We start from the raw sequence: 20,607 nt of genomic DNA, 5'->3' as shown, positions 1-20,607 counted from the left end.
ACTTGGCCAATTACCAAACCCACTCATTAGGAGTGCTCATTGCTTTTTTACTATTCTGATATTTTTATTTTCAGACAAATAACCTAAGTAAATTTAAAAGGAACTTTTTAAATGATAATTTTATTTATTAAAGGGACAAAAAAAAAATCCAAACCTGTCTAGTCCTGTCTAAAAAAGGTTTTGCCCCTAAACCTAATACCTTACAACCAAGCTTTTCCGATAACTGGCAATTTGGGTCCACTCTTCTTTACAGAATTGTTTTAATTCGGCCACATTGGAGTTTTTTTTTTATGTGAGACAAGTGACACGCTGATTGGTTTATTTCACGTTACGCCCAAAACACACCCATGATTAATTAAGAGAATTAGTTCATGCCTTTTGCACTAAAGATTTTAAGCTCAATATGTTTTCCATTATATTTGCAGTGCTTTTCTATTGAGATGACTAAAGGAATAGTTCTGTGTAAGTAAAGATTATGACTGTAAACATGTATTAAAGATTGTATTATGTTAATAGCCTAAGACTTTTGTATTGTACTGTACATCTGTGGGACATGACAGAGGCTTCTTTGGGTCAATCTGTGTTAATCAAGCATGCGTTGTTAAATCTGGAGACAGAGGGTAAAAAAAGACCTTTTTTTAAGTGCAAAACTATCAAACAAACAAAAATAAAATAAAGTGAGAATTTACAGTTATCATATATATATATACTGTATGTGTAATGACTGGGGCTGGCCTAAACAGAGTTTAACAGTTCATTAGAATGTATCTTTTATCTAAATCCACCCATTTTTCTTGTGAGCAAAAGTATTGGAACAGATAAACCTAAATATATAATAGATAATACTTAATAAGACTTAAAATTTAGTTGTAAATCATTTGTTTGCAATCACTAGATCATGTCTCTGACCCACTGATATCACTAAACTTTTCCATTCTTCTTTTGTGATACTTTTCCAGGCTTTTATCACTGCAGCCTCTTTCAGTTAGTGTTGGATGTGGGGGAGTTTACTCCCTTCAGTCTCCTCTTTAGCAGGTAAAATGCTTGCTCCATAGGGTTTAAGCCTAGAGAGGGATGAGGCCAATCTAAAACCTTCAACTTCTTGCCCCTAAAGAAATCTTTTGTAGTGTTGGCAGTGTGTTTTGGGTCATTATCTTGCTGTATGAAGAAGGATCTTCCCATCAGTTTGGCTGCTTCTTTTTTTAAACTGAAACAAAAAATGTTTCTGTAGACTTCTCATGTTCTGTAGAATCCATCCCAGAAATTAGCCATGAAATTACTTCCACTTGTTCCAAAGATGAGCTCATATGTTTGGGATCATGAGAAAGCCTTTCCATCACATTGGTAAAGATTAATTTTTATCTCATCAGTCAAAAAAACTTTGTCCCAAAATTTCTGCGGCTTGTCTCTGCACTTCATGGCTAATCAGTGATTCACATCTTTCAGTAAAGCTTCTGTACTTCTGTTCATGAAGTCTTCTGCGAACAGTAGACTGCGATACCTTCACTCCTGCCCTCTGGAGGGTGTTGCTGATGTCACTGACGGTCGTTTTAGGGTCGTTTTCTACAGCACTCACAATGTTTCTGTCATCAAGTGCTGTGGTTTTCCTTGGTCTACCTGTTCGACACCTGTTACTTAGTACACCAGTGACGACTTTCTTCTTCAGGATGTTCCAAACGGTTGTATTGGCTATGGCCAAGGTTTGTGCAATGGCTCTGATAGATTTTCCATCTTCTCTCAGCTTCACAATTGCTTGTTTTTCACCCATAGACAGCTCTCGGGTTTTCATGTTGTTTGTATCAGATCCAGATGTTAATACCTGGAAATAAAAGTTGAAATGTTGATCTTTTGTCTTAAATTCATCTTTTAAAGTCAAACACAAATGTTTTCAGTCTAGAGCAGAAATAAAGGGATTGGCATTACTGTTCCAATACTTTTGGTGGGGAGTGAAAGTATAAATATATATATAAAAAAAGGGTTGTGCCTACATTGTACACTTATTGTCTGTCATCTGCCTCTAATATGTAATGGGTGGATTTAAGTGAAACTGACCAAAGGGCACTCAGGAAATCACTCTGTAACTAAATAATGACTTACAGGGGTTGGACAATGAAACTGAAACACCTGGTTTTAGACTACAATAATTTATTGTGGTGACGGACAGTTCTGGTGGAAACAGGAGAGTTGAGGTGCACATTGAATTCTGTCGTGATTTGATCAGCCGTGGTTTTATGGTCTTTGGATACAATCCAGGTCAGCACCCGAACATCCCTTTCAGACAGCTTCCTCTTACAGCGTCCACAGTTAATCCTGTTGGATATGGTTGGTCCTTCTTGGTGGTATGCTGGCATTACCTTGGATACCGTGGCTCTTGATACATCACAAAGACTTGCTGTCTTGTTCACAGATGCGCCAGAAAGACGTGCACCAACAATTTGTCCTCTTTTGAACTCTGGTATGTCACCCAGTGTTGTGTGCATTGCAATATTTAGAGCAGAACTGTGCTCTTACCCTGCTAATTGAACCTTCACACTCTGCTCTTATTGGTGCAATGTGCAATTAATGATGATTGGCCAACAGGCTACTCCAATTTAGTCATGAAACCTCCCACACTAAAATGATGACAGGTGTTTCAGTTTCATTGTCCAACCCCTGTAGTTCATTGTTTAATGAATGAATTCGACCACAGAGGGTTAAGAAAGAAACAAATTAAATATAAATGTAACAGACAAAATTCAGGTATAGATTGCTTTTCAGACCAGCCCTAGTAAAAACACATGCAATACACTCTGTTATTCTTTCCCATCATGCAGTTATAAGAGGAACAGCAGGGTTAAATAAAATATCCATTCTCTTTAGAAATGAATTAAGTGTAATACCTCCACATGCAGTAGTAAGCGTGAGTGAAGCCTTCATGTGGTTAACTGATTGTCTGTCAGTGTTTCCAGCGCTAAGCATGTCCCGCGTACCTGAACGGGGGAGGGCAGGTCCCCTCGGCTGAAAGCGAAGCCTCTGGCCACTGCTCTCTTTTGAGATAGAGAAATCACAGCTCTATAATGCTCTGAATCTGCAGTCACGTCTGTGCAGGCAAGGCAGTCTTCTCTCATCAGTGTTGAAATGAATGACACCGGGTCGATGAAGGCTGGATTGCAGCAGACTTGAAATGTTTATAAAACAGTGAGAGAAGCTTTTAAAGGTGTAATAAGAGAGTCTCTTACCGGCCCTAAGCTCTGCTCCGCCGCCGGCTCGCTGTACTCCGTCCCATCAATCTCGTCGCTGTTGGACTGTCCCCCGGGACTCTGCACATCGAGCCCATGACTCTCCAGGATTGCTGCTTCTTCGAAAAAACACACACCTTGCCATAACATACAATCGTGTGCAAAAGGCACATTTGTGGAATTCAATTTAAATAAAAATGCACATTTTAATGCAAAATCCTCCCTTAATTTAACATATTGTCACCTTTTTGGCAAAGTTGACTTCTATTCTTTTAGGATAATGGCCTATGTGTGACCTAAGCTGATTTATTAATGTCTCAAATAGTCAGAATAAAATGAGAACTAGGCAATTTTAATAACTTTCTAAGAACTGAACTCATCTTCACACTTCAGGGCTTGTCCCCAGAGATTTTTACTATAATATCAAGTTTAATTCTTATAAATTAATGCTATAAATATTGCATTGTTGTTTAGTCTTCTTACTGATTTTTACTGATTTCTAAGTCTGTTTACTAGTCTTTATTAGTCTTTAGAACAACTCTGTTAAAATGTGAACCTGTTTTCTGTCTTTTCAATAAATCCAATTTTTTTCTAATTAGAACAGTTTCTGATTGGTTTAACTGATAAACTATCCTCTTAAACCCCTGCTAAAATTTTACACACAACAACATACTGGAACAATAATGGAATAAGAACTAGTATTGGGTTCCACCACTTTTTTTTCTTGTCAAACTATGTTCAAACTCACTCACAGGAAAACACCTTACAACTTACACAGGTGTGGGTGTTCCCATGCTGTCCTTAATTTATACACTGCTGTCCCATGACATTTGGCATGTCAGTGTACAGTATACTGACTGTGTAAAACGCATTAAAGCCCTGCCCCCAAAGGGCTTCAACATTACCTATATTGGCTCTTCTCTTTATCTCCTTCCTCCGGTTAGCAAACCAGTTGTAGACTTTGAGAGACGTGACCCGCTCCAGATCCGACAGCTTCTTCCCTGAACATACAGAAATAAACACGTTTAAAACCTTTAAAGTTTCAGAACTGATCACTGATCAGAGGAATTTAGCCTGCGTTCCCTCGCTGCAGAACTTACCTGGTTTCTGAATAACTGCATTGCAGGCGTTGGCTATTTCCTCCCTCTTTGCCTCATCAGGGTATTGATTATCATTAAAGTAGCTGAGGAGTAAAAAAAAAGGCAATAGACCAAGTTAGTGAGCCAATAAGGGAGGAGCAGTCACTGAAGGTCCTAAAATCAGAGCAGAAACGACACTACACCATGTTCCAAATTATTATACAGATTATTATACAGATTTTCCTAAATGGCCAATGCTAATGACAGGCAGTATAATTTTTAGTCATGACCCGTTAAGCATAAATCCAATTTTAATGATAATAGTATATATATATATATATTTTAGCTAAACTCTAAATGCACTGTTCCATATTATTATGCACAACAGAGTTTCAAAACATTTTATAGGTTATAAAGAACTGCAAATGGTCATTTTTTGAATTTGCACTATTAAGTAGTCACATTTACTAAAATCAAAAGCTGTTTTAATTAAAAACATCTTATCAGCCTAAGTTACACGTTAACATAGGACCCCTTTTTTGATTTCACAAATGGGTTTGTGTAGATAAAGGCAAAATGAGAAAAAAAGAAATGAAAACGGGTGAAAATCGGGTAAAAATTGGTATTGTGAGTTGATATTTGGAGTGCATTATTATTATTATTATTATTATTATTATTATTATTATTATTATTATTATTATTATTATTATTATTATGACATTCTGGTTCATTGACTTCTGTTACAAATCTGATAAAATTATTGTATTTTTTTAAATCTCAGTAAGGGGTGTGCCATATCATATCGTATGTAATGATAAAATATAATTTTTATTTAGTTGCAGTAGTGTAAAAATGACTGAAACTGTGTGAAAATCGGGTAAACATTGGTATTGTGAGTTGTGATTATTTTTGGTGTATTAAACACCTTCCTCAATACAAATAAATGCACTGGGGGCACATGGTTAAGTCCTCTAATACAGCAGTTGGCTCTTACACCAGGAGGCAGACTATGTGGCATCTATGGTCATTATCAGTACAGTGATAGTGGTGCCCGGAGATTTACCTGCGCTATGGGTTGTAAACAGAGTTTTTTGAGAATTTAAATGTCAGGGCTCTCCGGATACTACTTATGAAGGCGCAGCTACTTTGAGCCTGGATAACTGTGGAAAAAGCGATTTATCAGGGCAAAATATGCCCAGAACTGGACGTTGTACAGAGTGCTGGGCAAAAAGCTCAAAATTACTGGATCTCGGAAAGCTGTGGGAGAGCGGTAGTGGGATTTTCAACAAAGGTTTGTACTCTTTATCAGGTTTTACTACACCCAAAATAGGGGTGGGCGATATGGCTCTAAAATAATATCACGATATTTCAGGGTATTTTTGCGATGACCATATACTTGGCAAAATAGGAAAACAGAAAAATAATTCATTAATTTCAGAATATAGTATAATAGTATAACAGAATCATCATAATGTGACAAAATAAATAATATAGCATAAAATAATATAATGCAGCAAAAAATATTGCAGAACATTTTCATGCATATAAACTGCAAACTAAAACAAATATACAATAAATACACCTAAAGCTTCACAGTAAATAATAGACTACTTTTAAGACAAAACAGCCCTATTATCACGATATGGATTTTTAATATCATGATATTTTTGTGTCACGATATATTTTATACGATATAATATTGCCCACCCCTAACCCAAAATCAATTTTACACCAGAGTTCTCCTTTAATCTCTGCTCTAATTCATCCCAAAGGTGTTCTGTCCCCCTAATTCAGATGGTTAAAGTGAACATTACCTGAAGCTGCTTCATCACTAGAACTGCTGCAAGGCTGCCACATGATTAGTTGATTAGATAATTGCCTGAATAAAATGAGTAGGTTAACGGGTGTTCTAAATACATTTCTCATTTACTCCCTTCACACTACACGATATGGCCCAAAAAATAAATCTTTGATTTTAAAAAAAAATCGATTTAAATCAAATTAAATCAAATTAAAGATGATAAAGAAATGATAAAGAAACTAGTTTTTATTTATTTAGTTTTCACTTAAATGTCCCCTTTGTGGTTAAAGTGCAACCAGAAACAAGCAAAAAAATAACAGTTGTAAACAGTGAGAACGTCTAGTAACTTCTAGAAAGCTTTCTCCAACATAGTTTAGATACTGACACAATGCACCCTCAAACTTAAAAAATAAATAAATAAACCCACCCTCAAAAAACAAATAGAAAGAAATAAAATGGTGACCTTTTTGATAAAACTTACAAAATAGAAAACAAGCACAATTTATTATGCTACTAATGCAAAGACTTTTCCCCATTGGGCTTAATTTGCAAAACGATTTTCATAAAAACACATCGTCCTTAACTGTAAACTGTAAACTGTAACTCTCTCTCTCTTTCTCTCACCTCTCTATCATCTCTCTCTCTCTTTCTCTCACCTCTCCATCACAGCCAGGCACTCCTTCCTCCAGGTGAAGCGGCTGCCGCGCCGCAGGCGGAAGCTGCCCGGGCTGCAGCTGATGGGGGGACCCGTCTGATGCCACTCCACAATGTCCTCGATGGCCATCGGAGCAGGACGCATCGCCAGAGTAGCACCTTAGATACAACATCAAAAACAGCAGTTTAATAGCTGAGCAGCACACACAAAAGCTCCTGTTCTGATTACGCTCATTTGTGTGATTACAGGAACTGTAAAGTGTTGAAAGGCTCATTATCCAAATTTATTTTGGGCTCATTTTCTTTTTTTAACTATTTTAACAGCTTCTAATAGATCTTAAATGCACAAAGTATTTATAAAAAATTATAAAAATAATCACTGGCAAACAAAACCCACAAATCTCCAAAAATAGCATCTTAACCACTTTCTGTGGAAATTAATGTAAAATGCATGTCTTTACTGGTTAATCCATCATGCAGTTATGAGTAATAAAAATATATCAGAAATGTGTGGTGTGCCATATCGTATTGTACACAATAATATCGCCCACATTTTTGAATATCGTGAACGATATTATACCCTGAAATATGGTGCCATATCACCCACAATTAATTATCTCATCAGGGTTCTACTTTTTTTTTCACAAAAGAAAAATTCACACTGTTCTCATTTCCCATTAAATATCTACTACTAGAAACTATAGATTATATCTGTCCAGTATCATTTATTTTATTTTAATCCTGGATATATGGAGATATATGGAGTGCATTTTTATTGTTATTATTAGTATCATGACATTCTGGATCACTGACTTCTGTTACAAATCTGATCAAATTCTTGTATATTTTAATATCTCAGTTATGGGTGTGCCATATATCATATTGTATGCAAAGATAAAATATAATTTTAATTTTGTTCTTGAAATATTTTTTTCAATTCAGTGTTTTATCAAATCACGAAAATACCATGAAATATTGTGATATTATTTTAGGGCCATATCGCCCACCTCTCTCAGAAATCAGACACTTATTAATTATTACTGTTATTACATTCAGTTTCCAAAAAGCTTTGACATTTGGTTCTTTTTATGCTGAGTTAGTGTTTGAGCATGTTTAGATATTTATTAGGTAACACTTTACTTGGATGGTCCATTTTATGGCCTTGTTGATGCTCAACTGACATTCAACTAACACTGAATTAAATGTCCATTAAATTTAACTTAACCCTATGTTGAATGTAAATTATTCAAAATAAACCCTAACCCTACACCTAACCCTAACCTTAACCCTTAATCAACCATAAAATCAAACCCTACACCTAACCCTAACCTTAACCCTTAATCAACTATAAAATCAAACCCTACACCTAACCCTAACCTTAACCCTTAATCAACTATAAAATCAAACCCTACACCTAACCCTAACCTTGACCCTTAATCAACCATAAAATCAAACCCTACATCTAACCCTAACCTTGACCCTTAATCAACCCTAAAATCTAACCCTACACCTAACCCTAACCCTAACCTTAACATAAACTTAAAGTCTAACCCTAAACCCAATCCTAAAATATTAAGATAAGCGTTTGGATTAGAGTTGAATGTAGGGTTTTATTCAATGGCGAATCATTTACTTTCACCTTTCAGTTCATTTGCATTTAATAGATATGTAGTTGAATGTCAGTTGAGCATCAAAGAGGCCATCAAATGGACCATCCAAGTAAAGTGTTACCGTTTTATTATAATTAAAACATTAGATTACGTAGTGTTTCTCTGCCTGTCTGGAACACACTGCTGCATTATGAGTAAGATACTGGAGGATGAATAAAGGACTCAGTTTATGGATGGATGTGAACGTGTTAATAACAGGTGGATGGAGCAGCAGGGTGGAGCAGCAGGGTGGAGCAGCAGGGTGGAGCAGCAGGGTGGAGCAGCAGGGTGGAGCTGGATTGCTAGTGAGGGTGGGGTTGGTCATTACCGGGCGTGGTCTTCTCCAGCTGATACCAGCGGTAGAAAGCTCTCTTCTTCTGCTCGCTCAGGTCTGAACCCTGCTGCAGGAGCCAGTGCGAGATCCGACTCTGACTGATACCTACAGAAGATGCGAAGATGAAAAAGATGTTCTTATTACTAAGATTGACACAACAATTAAATTATAACATAAAATAATATATATAAATTATATATATATTTCAAAGTCTACATAGGTGTATTACAAGATGCATGTTAAATAAAAGTACCTAATAATGCAATTACCCCAATTTTATACAGTAATAAAAATAAAATAGCTTTTATTAACTGGAATATTTAGACATTTTATATATTAAAAATTGTCCAATGTCCAATCAATAAAAGTTTCTATGGATCTGCATAATTTTGTGTTATCTACATCTGGGAAAAGAAAAAACAATAATACACAGAACAAGATCACCCAACAAGAGGAAGTCATTTTAAAACATAGCTTTTCATGTGTTTCATAGTAATGTATTGTGGTCAGCAAAAACTCTATATGGGCAAAAGTATTGGGACACCTGTTTATTCATTAGTTCATCTAAATTCAAGGGTATTAAGAGAGTTTATCCTGCATTTGTTTTAGTAACTGTCTCTACTGTCCAGGAAGAATTTCTATTCTTTCCTATTAGACTCTGAAGCACCATACTTCCAGATAACACAGTTTTTAGCTTTGCTTTGCTATGTGTTTAATAAAAATATTAATGATGCATTGCATGCATATATATTCCCACCCCATATGCATTTGCATCTGTGTCAGCAATGGGTGCAACTTACAGTTTCTGAATGAACTGATTAGAAGTAGAGATGTCCACAAACTAAATTGTGACATACAGCGTCTCTATTTATACAGTACACCCATCTATCTAACGATGATAATCCTGGCTGGACAGCTAGTAATAGCAGGGCTGTAAATAGCCGCATCAGCTGTCAGCAGTACCAACCCGTAACTTGGGCGACGACAGCTTGTGAAATCCGGCGGGTTCCCAGGAAGGCCTTTATTTCCTCTTTAACGATGTTACTGTCCTTTCTACAGAGACAAGAGACAGAGATAAGACAGAGAGAGCCAGAAAGAGAGGAAAATGAGGGATTTATAAAAGGAAATATTTTAAAATATCCACAAATTGTGCTAGTTATGTCCGGAACAGCCAAAAAAGCGCATGAAAAAATGGAAAAAAAAAAGCTGACCACTGACCTCATTAGCTCCTCCACCTTGTCATCAATGTCCACCTCCTCCTCGGTGGGCTCGAAGCCGAACGCCCGCACCGGGGCGGCGCTGACGGGGTACTGGTTTGGGGAAAGTGTCCCGTTACTTAGGGGCACCATGCTGTCCCGTCCGTTCTGAGCGGGCGGTGCCATCATGGGCATGGGCATTGTAACTGTGGGGGGAGGGGAAGTCTCGTAGTTGTTGGACAGCGGGGATAAAGCGTTCCTGTGGAACAGCGTCTGCGTGGAGACGGAGGCTTTAGACGAGGATGCTGCGTGGCTGGACGCGCCGCCGCTGGTGGAGGTAGAGCCGCCGTGGCTGTTCCCGGTCTGGACCGAAGCTCCTCCGGCCTCGGTTCCTCCCTCACCTCCACCGTACGAGTGACGGTGGCCGAACTTCTGCACGTGCTCACGCTCCAGCCGCTCCAGCGTGTCCAGCGCATGCAGGATCTCCCGCTTGGCCATGCCGCTCCTGCGCAGACGCTGCAGCAGGTCGATCTGCTCGATGGTGAAGCGAGGCTCCTCCGGAAAGTGAGACATTCTGCACACAGAGACAAAATAAAAATCTAATGTTTAAAAATCAAAGTAATAGATCACCTCAATGTAGATATTAGTGCATCTCGAAAAAAAATAGAAAACCATTGAAAAGTTTCTTTATTTCACTGCATGTGCTCTAAGAGACCTAAGTCAACAAAAAAAGCAGGAGAAATTCAACAAGAGACCAAGAGAAAGTCCAAACCAAAGCCCAACCCAATGTGAATGTTGTGGACGGGCCACAGACTCTATAATAAAACAAATAATGAAACACTTTAAATAATAAAATTTTCCTGATTATTTTATTTACACACCATTTTACTTGACTTACTATCTTTATCTTTGACAGTGCTGTGTAAACTAAGATTTTTCAAATTGATGTTTAATTTCATGATGTCTCTTAATATAAAACTCCTAAATTACGGCAACTTTTAGACTCTTTGGCCCATTTTTCTGCAATAGAAATGCGCACCCTCTCTGCTTTTAGACTCTTTGGCCCGTTTTTCTGCGCTTTAAATGCGCACTCTCTCCGCTTTTAGACTCTTTGGCTCGTTTTTCTGCGCTCGAAATGTGCACTCTCCGCTTTTAGACTCTTTTGCCCCGTTTTTCTGCGCTAGAAATGCACACTCTCTCCGCTTTTAGACTCTTTGGCCCGTTTTTCTGCGCTAGAAATGCGCACTCTCTCCGCTTTTAGACTCTTTTGCCCCGTTTTTCTGCGCTAGAAATGCGCAGCCTTTCCGACTCTTTGGCCCGTTTCTGACACCTAGCGTTCAAACTTTGAGTCTCACATTATAAAAACCTGCTTAACAGCGGGCCAACTTTCATTCTATTTCTAAAATACCTCGCGGGCCGCTCCAAAACAGGAAACGGGCCGCAAATGGCCCGCGGGCTGTAGTTTGGACACCCCTGGTCTATATAATCTATATGTCTAGCAGTGAACAGTCTTTCACCAAGAAGTACACTACCCCAGAGTAGCCTCTGAGCGAATCCCAGTGTCTCAGTGACCACACCTACAATCTCAGGATTTACATCAATCTGTCTGTGTTAAATCTATCTGTTGCCAAATCTGAGAAAAAGTGTTGCTATTTCTACAGGTTAGTCACTGACCTGCTTTATAACCACCATTCACTGCAATAAAGACAAGAGCCTCTCTGAGGTGAAGACAAGGATAATGCATTCATTACTACACGACTTTAACTGGCCTTTACACGGCTCAGACAGAGAGCTGAGACTGCAGAGTCGAGAGAGGAGGAGGAGGAGGAGGAGGGTTTTTAGGGAAAACTGCCAAGAAACATTTCTATCCAAAATAGCCCAGATACTTTTAACAAAGGAGCCCATGTGCATGAGTCACCCAGAACAGAGCTTTATCTGAAAATAATTCTGTTAGTGCTGAGCTCACAGTGCCTCAAACACACACACACACACACACACACACACACAAAGCCACAGGGACTGAAAATAGTAATAAGAAGGCAGACTTTTAGATCTAGAGCATGCATGCTAAAGCACAAAGCAAAACCCCCTCCCCTCCACACACATACACACACACATTTACAGTGCTGACTGGAGAGCAAATGTGCGCTCCATATGGAAACTATAAGTCATATAATGTTCCGTTCTTTCATTTCTGTATGAGGAACTGCTGAACGTGCAACAGCCTTTTCACGAGCAGCCGTGAGCTTCTCTAACAGAACCCAAAGGGTAAAGAAGAAGAATCCACTGAGATCAAACATTCATAGGTTTAGATTCCACCTTTTACCATATCACACACACACACACACACACACGCAGATTATACAACATTACAACATTAGTTAGAAATCTACTGTACAACTTGTAACATTAAAGCTTTAAATGTGATTTAAAATGTGTTTGTGATGAAGTTATATATGTAGGGATGCACTGATGTGGGAATTCTGCAAACATCAGACAATACCGATATGAATCCGATTTCATCCTGCATCCCTATTTAGAATAGGGGTTCTTCAGCTGAGACCACTGTGACCGCAGTGGGGTCCTGATGTAGTGTCTGGGATGTCGTGAGAGTGATGCCAATTCAGGTGTGTTCTTCACAATATGTGTGGAGAATCAGAATTGGACATTATACATATCTTTACTGTTCTAATTTGGCATACACAATGCTATCGACTCTTCAACTCAACTCAATTCAGGTTCACTTTTGTGAACCTGGAGATATACCATTTTTTTAATGGTAAAATAAATGGATTTTTTTGGCTTGTTGACAGCAACAGTATGTTGATACATCAGGGTCAGTGTAACGTTCATCAGTCAGATTTTCTTTGACCCTATTTCATAGTTTATCATTTAGTTTAGTATATGATACAGATGAAACAGGTTTTTATCTAGTTTTTCAGTTTCTGCATCTCAAAAATAGATTTTCAGAAAAAAACATTTAATAATAATCTATTCTTACTTTTTTAACAATTTTTTGTTATCTTTGCATCTTGTAACAAAAGTAGGTCAGACTATGTAATCAGATTCTTGTTTAAAGATGCAAATAAAAAACAAGAAAGGTATTTTTTTTACATTTCTGTTGTATACAATGAAGCCTTCCTTATTATTTTAAATGGAAAAAATGTAATAATGAAGTTTTCCTTTCTAAAAATTGAACTAGAAAAATTGAACACGAATTTATACTTCTGCAGAATTTATACTTCTGCATCGGACCTACACACTAGGCTACGTGTCGACACGTACCCTATGCTGTAGTTCGATGTGCACCTCCCTGAAATGTAACTACGTGTTGCTTAAGACGGACAGACGCAGCTGTGATTGGTCCGCCGGGCCTCGTGTTCCCGCCTGCACATTACCGCCTTCATGGTTTAAACTGCAGAGCGACACAGAGCCGCTGATATGCGCACACAGAAGTATAAACGCGTTCCACTGCGTAGCGCACTCTGGATACGCATAGACTACAGCACACGTTCAATGCAGAAATATAAATTGGGCTTTACACTGACCTATCAGCATAGGACAGATAAATACATGCCTAAAACCCGAGGCCTATATCCTGCTGCATGCACAAGACTGAAAGTTGCCATTCAATCAATGGAGTTAACGTGTAAAACTGCACCAACTGCAGTACAACTTCAGCAGAACTGATCATACTGTTCTAAGTCATTATAATGGTGTAATAATGTCTCTTACAGTGCACAGTGTGAAAGTTTGCACGTAAGTCGTTTCTTCAGATCTGGAGGTCAGCACAGGTCAGTTTTCTCTCTAAATATCCCATCAGCAGAAAACATACTGAAAGATTTCTGCTCACTCCAGCAACAAAACCTCCACAAAGAAGCGTCTGCCAGCATCACATACTGCAACCTGGCAAGATTAATAATAAACCTACACAATTCCATAAACAGCGGCCACACAGCACACGGCACCACTGCTAAAGAGGCACACGGCTACAGAGTAGCATACAATCCTCTGAGCAAAGGAACCAAAAAAACACTACATTTAGAGGAAATACAAATAACGATACTGTTTCTGGAGCTGATCGTAATTGGTACCGAGGCAACTGTACATTTTTACTTTACTTTTTGGAATCAAAACCACTTTTAAAACTGTCAAAACCCAAGCACTGGCTGTAAAATATGTGAATTTCTGTACACGCAGCACTGCAAAGTGTCATTAGCAGTGTTTGCGAGCTCTGCTGATATTTCCTTTACTGGGCTCTTTTGAGTGAGGAACTTTAGAGAGGGGTATCCAGTGAGTGATGTTAAAAAGTCTTTACTCTCCTTGCCTCAAGTAGCATGTAAGATTTTCACATTCCACAAATATGCACTTTTTTCCTGCTGTACCGAACATGTACTACCGAAGCATGATGATAGCATAGCTTATTTGCATAGTCTGGCACAATGATACTTTGATGTCCTTTGTTTCCTTCGAAAGAAAGATTTAACTGAGCCAAGCTGTGTCTATATACCAAATGCATTGAGTTTTACTCATATACCTTTTTTTTAAGGTGCATGCTGCAGCTGCCGCACTCTGTTTTACCTGCTTGTGTGTCACATACCTGGCAACCCAAGGGTGTTGAAATAGGACTAGGGAATGGGCAGTGGGCAGGGACGGTTAAAGGCTAAAACACATGGAAAATACTTGCATTTAGAATTATATAGTAAAAAAAAATGGGATTGGGATGAGCTGGAGCTTCACAGCGTGAAGGAAAAGCAGCAACTATTGTTCAGCACCTCCAGGAACTCCTTCCTTCAAGACGCTGAGAAAACTATTCCAGGTGACTCTCCCTCATGAAGACACTGAGATTAAAATACCAAGAGTGTGCAGAACTGTCCTCAAAGATAAATATGGGTGTAGAAATTAATTTTAGTTACCTAATTACTTCCTTACAGTGAATTCATTCACACCTATCTACAGCACTTCTTCTTCTTCACTGTGAGATGCAGCAGCAATGATAACAGTATAATAATAAATGCATGCATTTGCTTTTTTTATTTTGTCTGCAGAAGTTACAATTTAATCCGATATATTAGCGAGGTAATATATCGCTATGAACAATCTCGGTCTCTGCTGCTCCGTGCTGTTAACACACTAAGAGTGCTGAAAGTGCAGCGTTCACTGCTCACATCTGTGTGACTCTACCCTGCACGTCACATTGAAAACACTGTGGTTAAAAGTGCAGCGGCAAATTTTTGCTCTATAATAATAACAGTATCATAATAAATTAATAGATTTTTTTTATTATTTGGTACACTATTAATATTTTAGACAAAATCAGGGTCTCAGTAAGTTACTGTTTACAAACTCGACAGACATTTATAGATAGATAGAAAAAAACAAAAACTATGTTTTCACAAATCCTCCAGAATATTATCATAGTGCATTTTGAATTTCACAGCGCATTAACTATGCCTTTTTCAATTTTCTTAATCTTATTTTTATTATTCTAATAAGTACTCCGGTTGATTTAGAGCTATAGAAGTGCTATAGAAGTTAATACCATTTTGTTTCTACTTTAAAAAATATAATTTGATATATCGCCCAGAATATTATCATCGTAAAACTACTATAAACTATGCCATTAGATGCTTTAGAAATTATATTATATAGTTATAGAAATTTGGTTTACATAATTGATTACTTACAGTAAGTTAATTCACACCTACCTACAGCACTTCTTCTTCTTCACTGTGAGATGCAGCAGCAATAATAACAGTATCATAATAAATGCATGCAATTTTTTTTACATTACTTTATTTTTACTGCATTTTCTTTTTATTTTGGTATACTATAAATATTTTATACTATTTTATACTATTAGGACCTCATAAGTTACTGTTTAAGGACTCAAAAAACATTAAGAATCTTTTTTTTCATTATCATTTTCCTAATTAAAAGCACTGTGGCTGTTTTACAATTCTATAGTAATTAATAGACTTTTTACTTTTACTTTTATCAAGATTGTTTGTACTTAAAAAAAAAAAAAAAAAATTTGACATATCGCCCAGAAAATTATCACCGTAAAAATTCCCAAGAAATATTGTGATTTTATTTTGGGGCCATATTGCCCACCCATAAGCGTGTGCATTGAGATTTTTTTTTTTTTTTTTTTGTAGTAACTATGCCTGTTTCAATTTTCCTTCCTTATTTATTTCTTTTTTATAGAAATTATGCTATAGAAATTCTATGATATTTTATATTATAAATTATTGTATTAATTTTAGTTACTTAATTACTTAAGTACTTACAGTTAATTTATTCACACCTACCTACAGCACTTCTTCTTCTTCTACACTGTGAGATGCAGCAGCAATAATAATATTAATAATAATAATAATAATAATAATAATAATAATAATGATAACAGAAGCAGCTTTATATACAGTACAGACAGTACAACTTCTTTTTAGTGAGTAAAATATGATGTTATATTAATACATTAATACTTTGCTCTATTAGAAACTAGCAGGCTTTCCATATACATACACACATATATATGAAGCTACCTGCTTATGCATCTTATCTGATGCATCAGCTGCACCAGAATCCATGCACTAGTGCTGAAGCATGCATGCATGCACTATGCACACACACACACACACACACACACACAAACACACACACACACAGATATATACACATGATAACAGTGGTGTTGTTTGAGATCTGCTGCTCCTGCAGTCTTACCTTCTTGGTGAGGTGCTGCTGGGCCTCCGTCCTCCTCACCATTTAAATAGATTATTAATAATAAACTCCTGCTGCAGGCTTTTCCTCAGGACCCCCGCTCTCCAAACACCCAGCGCACATTTCCCCCCGGACCCCTCAGCTCCCTCCGCTCCTCCGCACCCTCAGCTCTCCTCAATTCCTCCGCATTTCCCCGCACTAAACACTCGCCTTTGTGCGACTGACAGAAGCCATATTGATAGGAGCAGTCGGCCTCGCGCCAGCATCATGGGACTTGTAGTTCTTTCCGCTGCCGGATACAGTGGAGGCGGAGGGAAACCACAAATACTGAAAACTACAAATCCAGTGGGGGACGTCATACCTTCATCACCCACTGTCTGCACAGACTGTATAGGCTACTGCAGGAAAAACACACAGACTGATAATAATTATTTTATTCATGACTTCTTCCTTCAGCGAGACAGAAACGAACAAATAAACATGCCTTTCTTATTTAAAAAAATACCACACTAATAGATAAAAAAATAAATAAATAAAATAAAAGTGTATTTTTGGATGATACAGTTCTGGAATAAATTAAGAGACCACTTCATTTTCTAAATCAGTTTCTCTGATTTTACTATTTATAGGTTTATGTTTGAGTAAAATTAACATTGTTGTTTTATTCTATAAACTACGGCTGGAATAACAAAAAAAGACCTTTCAGACCTCAAATAATGCAAAGAAAACAAGTTTATATTTATTAAGTTTTAAGAGTTCAGAAATCAAAATGGGGTGGAATAACCCTGTTTATTAATCACAGTTTTCATGTTTCTGTTTCAGTTTCAGTTTTCTCCTCCACCAGTCTTACACACTGCTTTTAGATAACTGTATGCCACTCCTGGTTTAAAAAATGAGCTGTATATTATCCCAGAAACTATTGTGATGAATGATATTATTGTCTACTTAAGACAATGTAATGGCATTGATATAATGCTAAAATACAAATTAAAAATGTCTAATAGACAATACAGAATGATGGAATTACAAAAAAAAAAAAATCATTATTTGGACATTGGACAGTGGAATTATATATGGTAATATATAAAATGTCTAAATATTCAAGATGTTTTTTTTATCTTTTTGCTGTATTAAATTTGTTTAATTGCATTATTAGTTTTTTGTACATTTTGAATATGCATTTATATTTTAATCCACATCTCTGGAAAAAATTAAGAGACCACTTCAGTTTCTAAATCAGTTTTTCTGATTTTGCTATTTATAGGTATATGTTTGAGTAAAATTAACAATGTTTTTTTATTCTATAAACTTCGGACAACAAATTCATTCTCACAAATTCCAAAGAAAAAATATTGTCATTTAGAGATTTTTTTTCTTTTTTTGCAGAAAATGGCTGAATTAACAAAAAAAAGATGCAGAGCTTTCAGACCTCAAATAATGGCAAAAAAAAAATGATTTTTTTTTAAACAGTTTTTATGCGTCTTGGCATGCTCTCCTCCACCAGTCTTACACACTGCTTTTGGATAACTGTATGCCACTCATGGTGCAAATATTCAAGCAATTCATCAGGTATGTATCATAATTATATACTTATTCAAATTATATATATTCAATGTCTTAATACATGTATTAAAAGATGCATATTCAAAATCCATTCAATAAAAATAAAGAAGACCTCGCTGCCCCTGTTCTGCCTTTAGCACTGCTAACTTTCCACTGCTTTCTGTAATAACTACACTAATAACACAGCACTGTACTTTTACTTTCAGTACTTCAATACTACATTTTACAATACATTTCTTGCAATACTTAAGTACAAAAATTGCACTTCACTTCAACTTCTACTTGTACTATCTACTTTTTTGATAGAGCACTTAATTACTGTTACTAAAGACTAAAGCATCTAGTACTTCATACAGGTCTGGTAACTAGTATGCAGTTGGGATGCAGGAGAGCTCTCAGCAGGCAGTAATTAGATGGATCAGATGGGGTTATTGAGGGATGGAGGTAAAGCTGTGTCTGAAAAATAAACTAATACAGACAGTAATTATACTAGATGAACTGCTGCCAAAGTGACAGTGGCGCGCTCTAGTGTCCAAACCCATACTGTCCTCAAATCCAGGAGAATAAGGAGCAGCTGGTGTGAGAGTTCAATAATGAAACTGTGCTTTGCAGAACTGACAGAATAGTATACATTTATAGGGATAGTGATAACGTGGTTATATAACATTTTACATTTTAATATTCAGCACCAGTAAAAAAAAAACTAATTGAAACTATGAAGAAAAACATATGGACTTATTTAGTAAGCAAAAAGTGTTAAATAAACCAGAATATGTGTCAAATTTTAGATTCTTCTTGCTTAGATAAAGACAGTTTTGCACATCTTGGCTGGATTTTCTCAGTCTGCTTTATGAGGTAGAGTCACCTGGAATTCAGGCTTTCAGTTAACAGCTGTGCTGAACTCGTCATTAATTACTTGAATTTCTTGTCTCTTAATGTATTTGAAAGCATCAGTTCTAAGGTAGAGTTACAGGTATACAGTGAAAAGCTCTTTTTGAGTAATGTTCTAATATATATATATATATATATATATATATATATATATATATATATATATATATATATATATATATATATATATATATTATGGCAAGAACTGCTTAACTAAGCAAAGAAAAAAATACTTTAAGAAATTATTTATACTTCAAAAACTTCTTGTTTGGGAACTGCAATACTTTAGACCACAAGACCCTACAGCGGATAGTGAGGGCAGCTGAAAAGATCATCAGAGTTTCTCTCCCCTCCATCACAGAGATCTACACCACACACTGCATCTGCAAAGCCACCAGCATTGTGAAAGACCCCACCCATCCCTCACACGGACTCTTCTCTCTGATGCTGACCGGCAGAAGATACAGGAGCATCTAAGCCTCCACTACAAGACTCAACAGCTTCATCCACGAGGCAGTCAGACTCCTCATCACACAGATCCTTCACTATCAGACTCTGTAACAGCTTCATCCACCAGGCAGTCAGACTCCTCAACACACAGAGCCTCCACTATCAGACTCTGTAACAGCTTTTTCCACCAGGCAGTAAAACTCCTCAACACACAGAGCCTCCACTACCAGACTCTGCAACAGCTCCATCCACCAGGCAGTAAAACTCCTCAACGCTCACAGACGAAGCTGAACCACCCCATCACCACACACCCTACACACTCACACAGTGACTTAACTGAGCCCACCCAACACTCTACTTACAGACTCAGAGACTGAATGTCTCTATAAGCATTATTTTCTGCTCATGCTCATTCTATAAGAACGATAAACTTTCTACCATAATAACTACTGTGATCATGTATTTTAGAGTATGTTACAGAATTCTATATATTCTAAGTGTTATATGTTACTTGTGTTATATGTTATACATGTTATATATGTTGCATATTTCTGCACCTTTTCCTCACCATGCACATTTCATTGTACTGTATCTTGTATGTTAAACTGTCTCTTGTCTGTTGTATTTATTATATTTATTGTAGTGTTTTAGTTCTATGTTGCACATCTGTCGCACGTTTGCACTTTATCTTGTCTATTGTACTGTCTGTTCCATGTTGCACTGTGTTGGTTCTGGATGAAAGTAATTTAATTATACTGTGTTCTTGTACTCAGATGTAATGACAATAAAAGCCTCTTGAGTCGTGACTCTATTTCAGGAAATATACATTATCCAAGACAATTGGCTATTGTGACAGGTCTAGTATTGATACAATGAAGATGTTACGCAATATAAAAGTAATTTCTGGACTTATATTACATTGTTTAATGTACCGAGCTGTATTTATACAACCTATGTAATTCTCAGTTAAACTATTACTTACCATAAAGGAAAATTAAAGACTCATAACAATAAAAATAAAGGTGCTCCATTATTATGTAATAATA

General features: G+C 36.9%; 1 protein-coding gene across 11 annotated transcripts in view; it reads right to left on the bottom strand.

Moving 5' to 3' along the window:
* The window catches only part of hmbox1a (homeobox containing 1a), a 28,881-nt gene extending 11,944 nt beyond the window's left edge, over nucleotides 1–16,937 (bottom strand). The window contains exons 1-10 of one of the 11 annotated variants that reach the window (XM_049463859.1): nucleotides 16,661–16,935; nucleotides 9,954–10,505; nucleotides 9,703–9,788; nucleotides 8,730–8,840; nucleotides 6,755–6,911; nucleotides 4,319–4,401; nucleotides 4,124–4,219; nucleotides 3,219–3,337; nucleotides 2,970–3,026; nucleotides 300–1,819 (exon numbers count right to left, since the gene is read on the bottom strand). In XM_049463859.1, coding sequence (XP_049319816.1) covers nucleotides 1,367–1,819; nucleotides 2,970–3,026; nucleotides 3,219–3,337; nucleotides 4,124–4,219; nucleotides 4,319–4,401; nucleotides 6,755–6,911; nucleotides 8,730–8,840; nucleotides 9,703–9,788; nucleotides 9,954–10,504 — 1,713 coding nt within the window. In that variant the 5' untranslated portion in view covers nucleotide 10,505; nucleotides 16,661–16,935 and the 3' untranslated portion in view covers nucleotides 300–1,366. Of the gene's footprint in view, nucleotides 1–299; nucleotides 1,820–2,879; nucleotides 3,027–3,218; nucleotides 3,338–4,123; nucleotides 4,220–4,318; nucleotides 4,402–6,754; nucleotides 6,912–8,729; nucleotides 8,841–9,702; nucleotides 9,789–9,953; nucleotides 10,506–16,660 lie in introns of those variants that run through there. The other 10 variants (XM_049463861.1, XM_049463862.1, XM_022673232.2 and 7 more) reach the window with 10 other exon arrangements.
* Between the last annotated feature and the right edge of the window lie 3,670 nt (nucleotides 16,938–20,607).

The sequence above is a fragment of the Astyanax mexicanus genome, chromosome 14, assembly GCF_023375975.1.
Source record: "Astyanax mexicanus isolate ESR-SI-001 chromosome 14, AstMex3_surface, whole genome shotgun sequence".
NCBI classification, from domain to species: domain Eukaryota; kingdom Metazoa; phylum Chordata; class Actinopteri; order Characiformes; family Acestrorhamphidae; genus Astyanax; species Astyanax mexicanus.
This window is presented reverse-complemented; position numbering and strand designations above follow the sequence as displayed.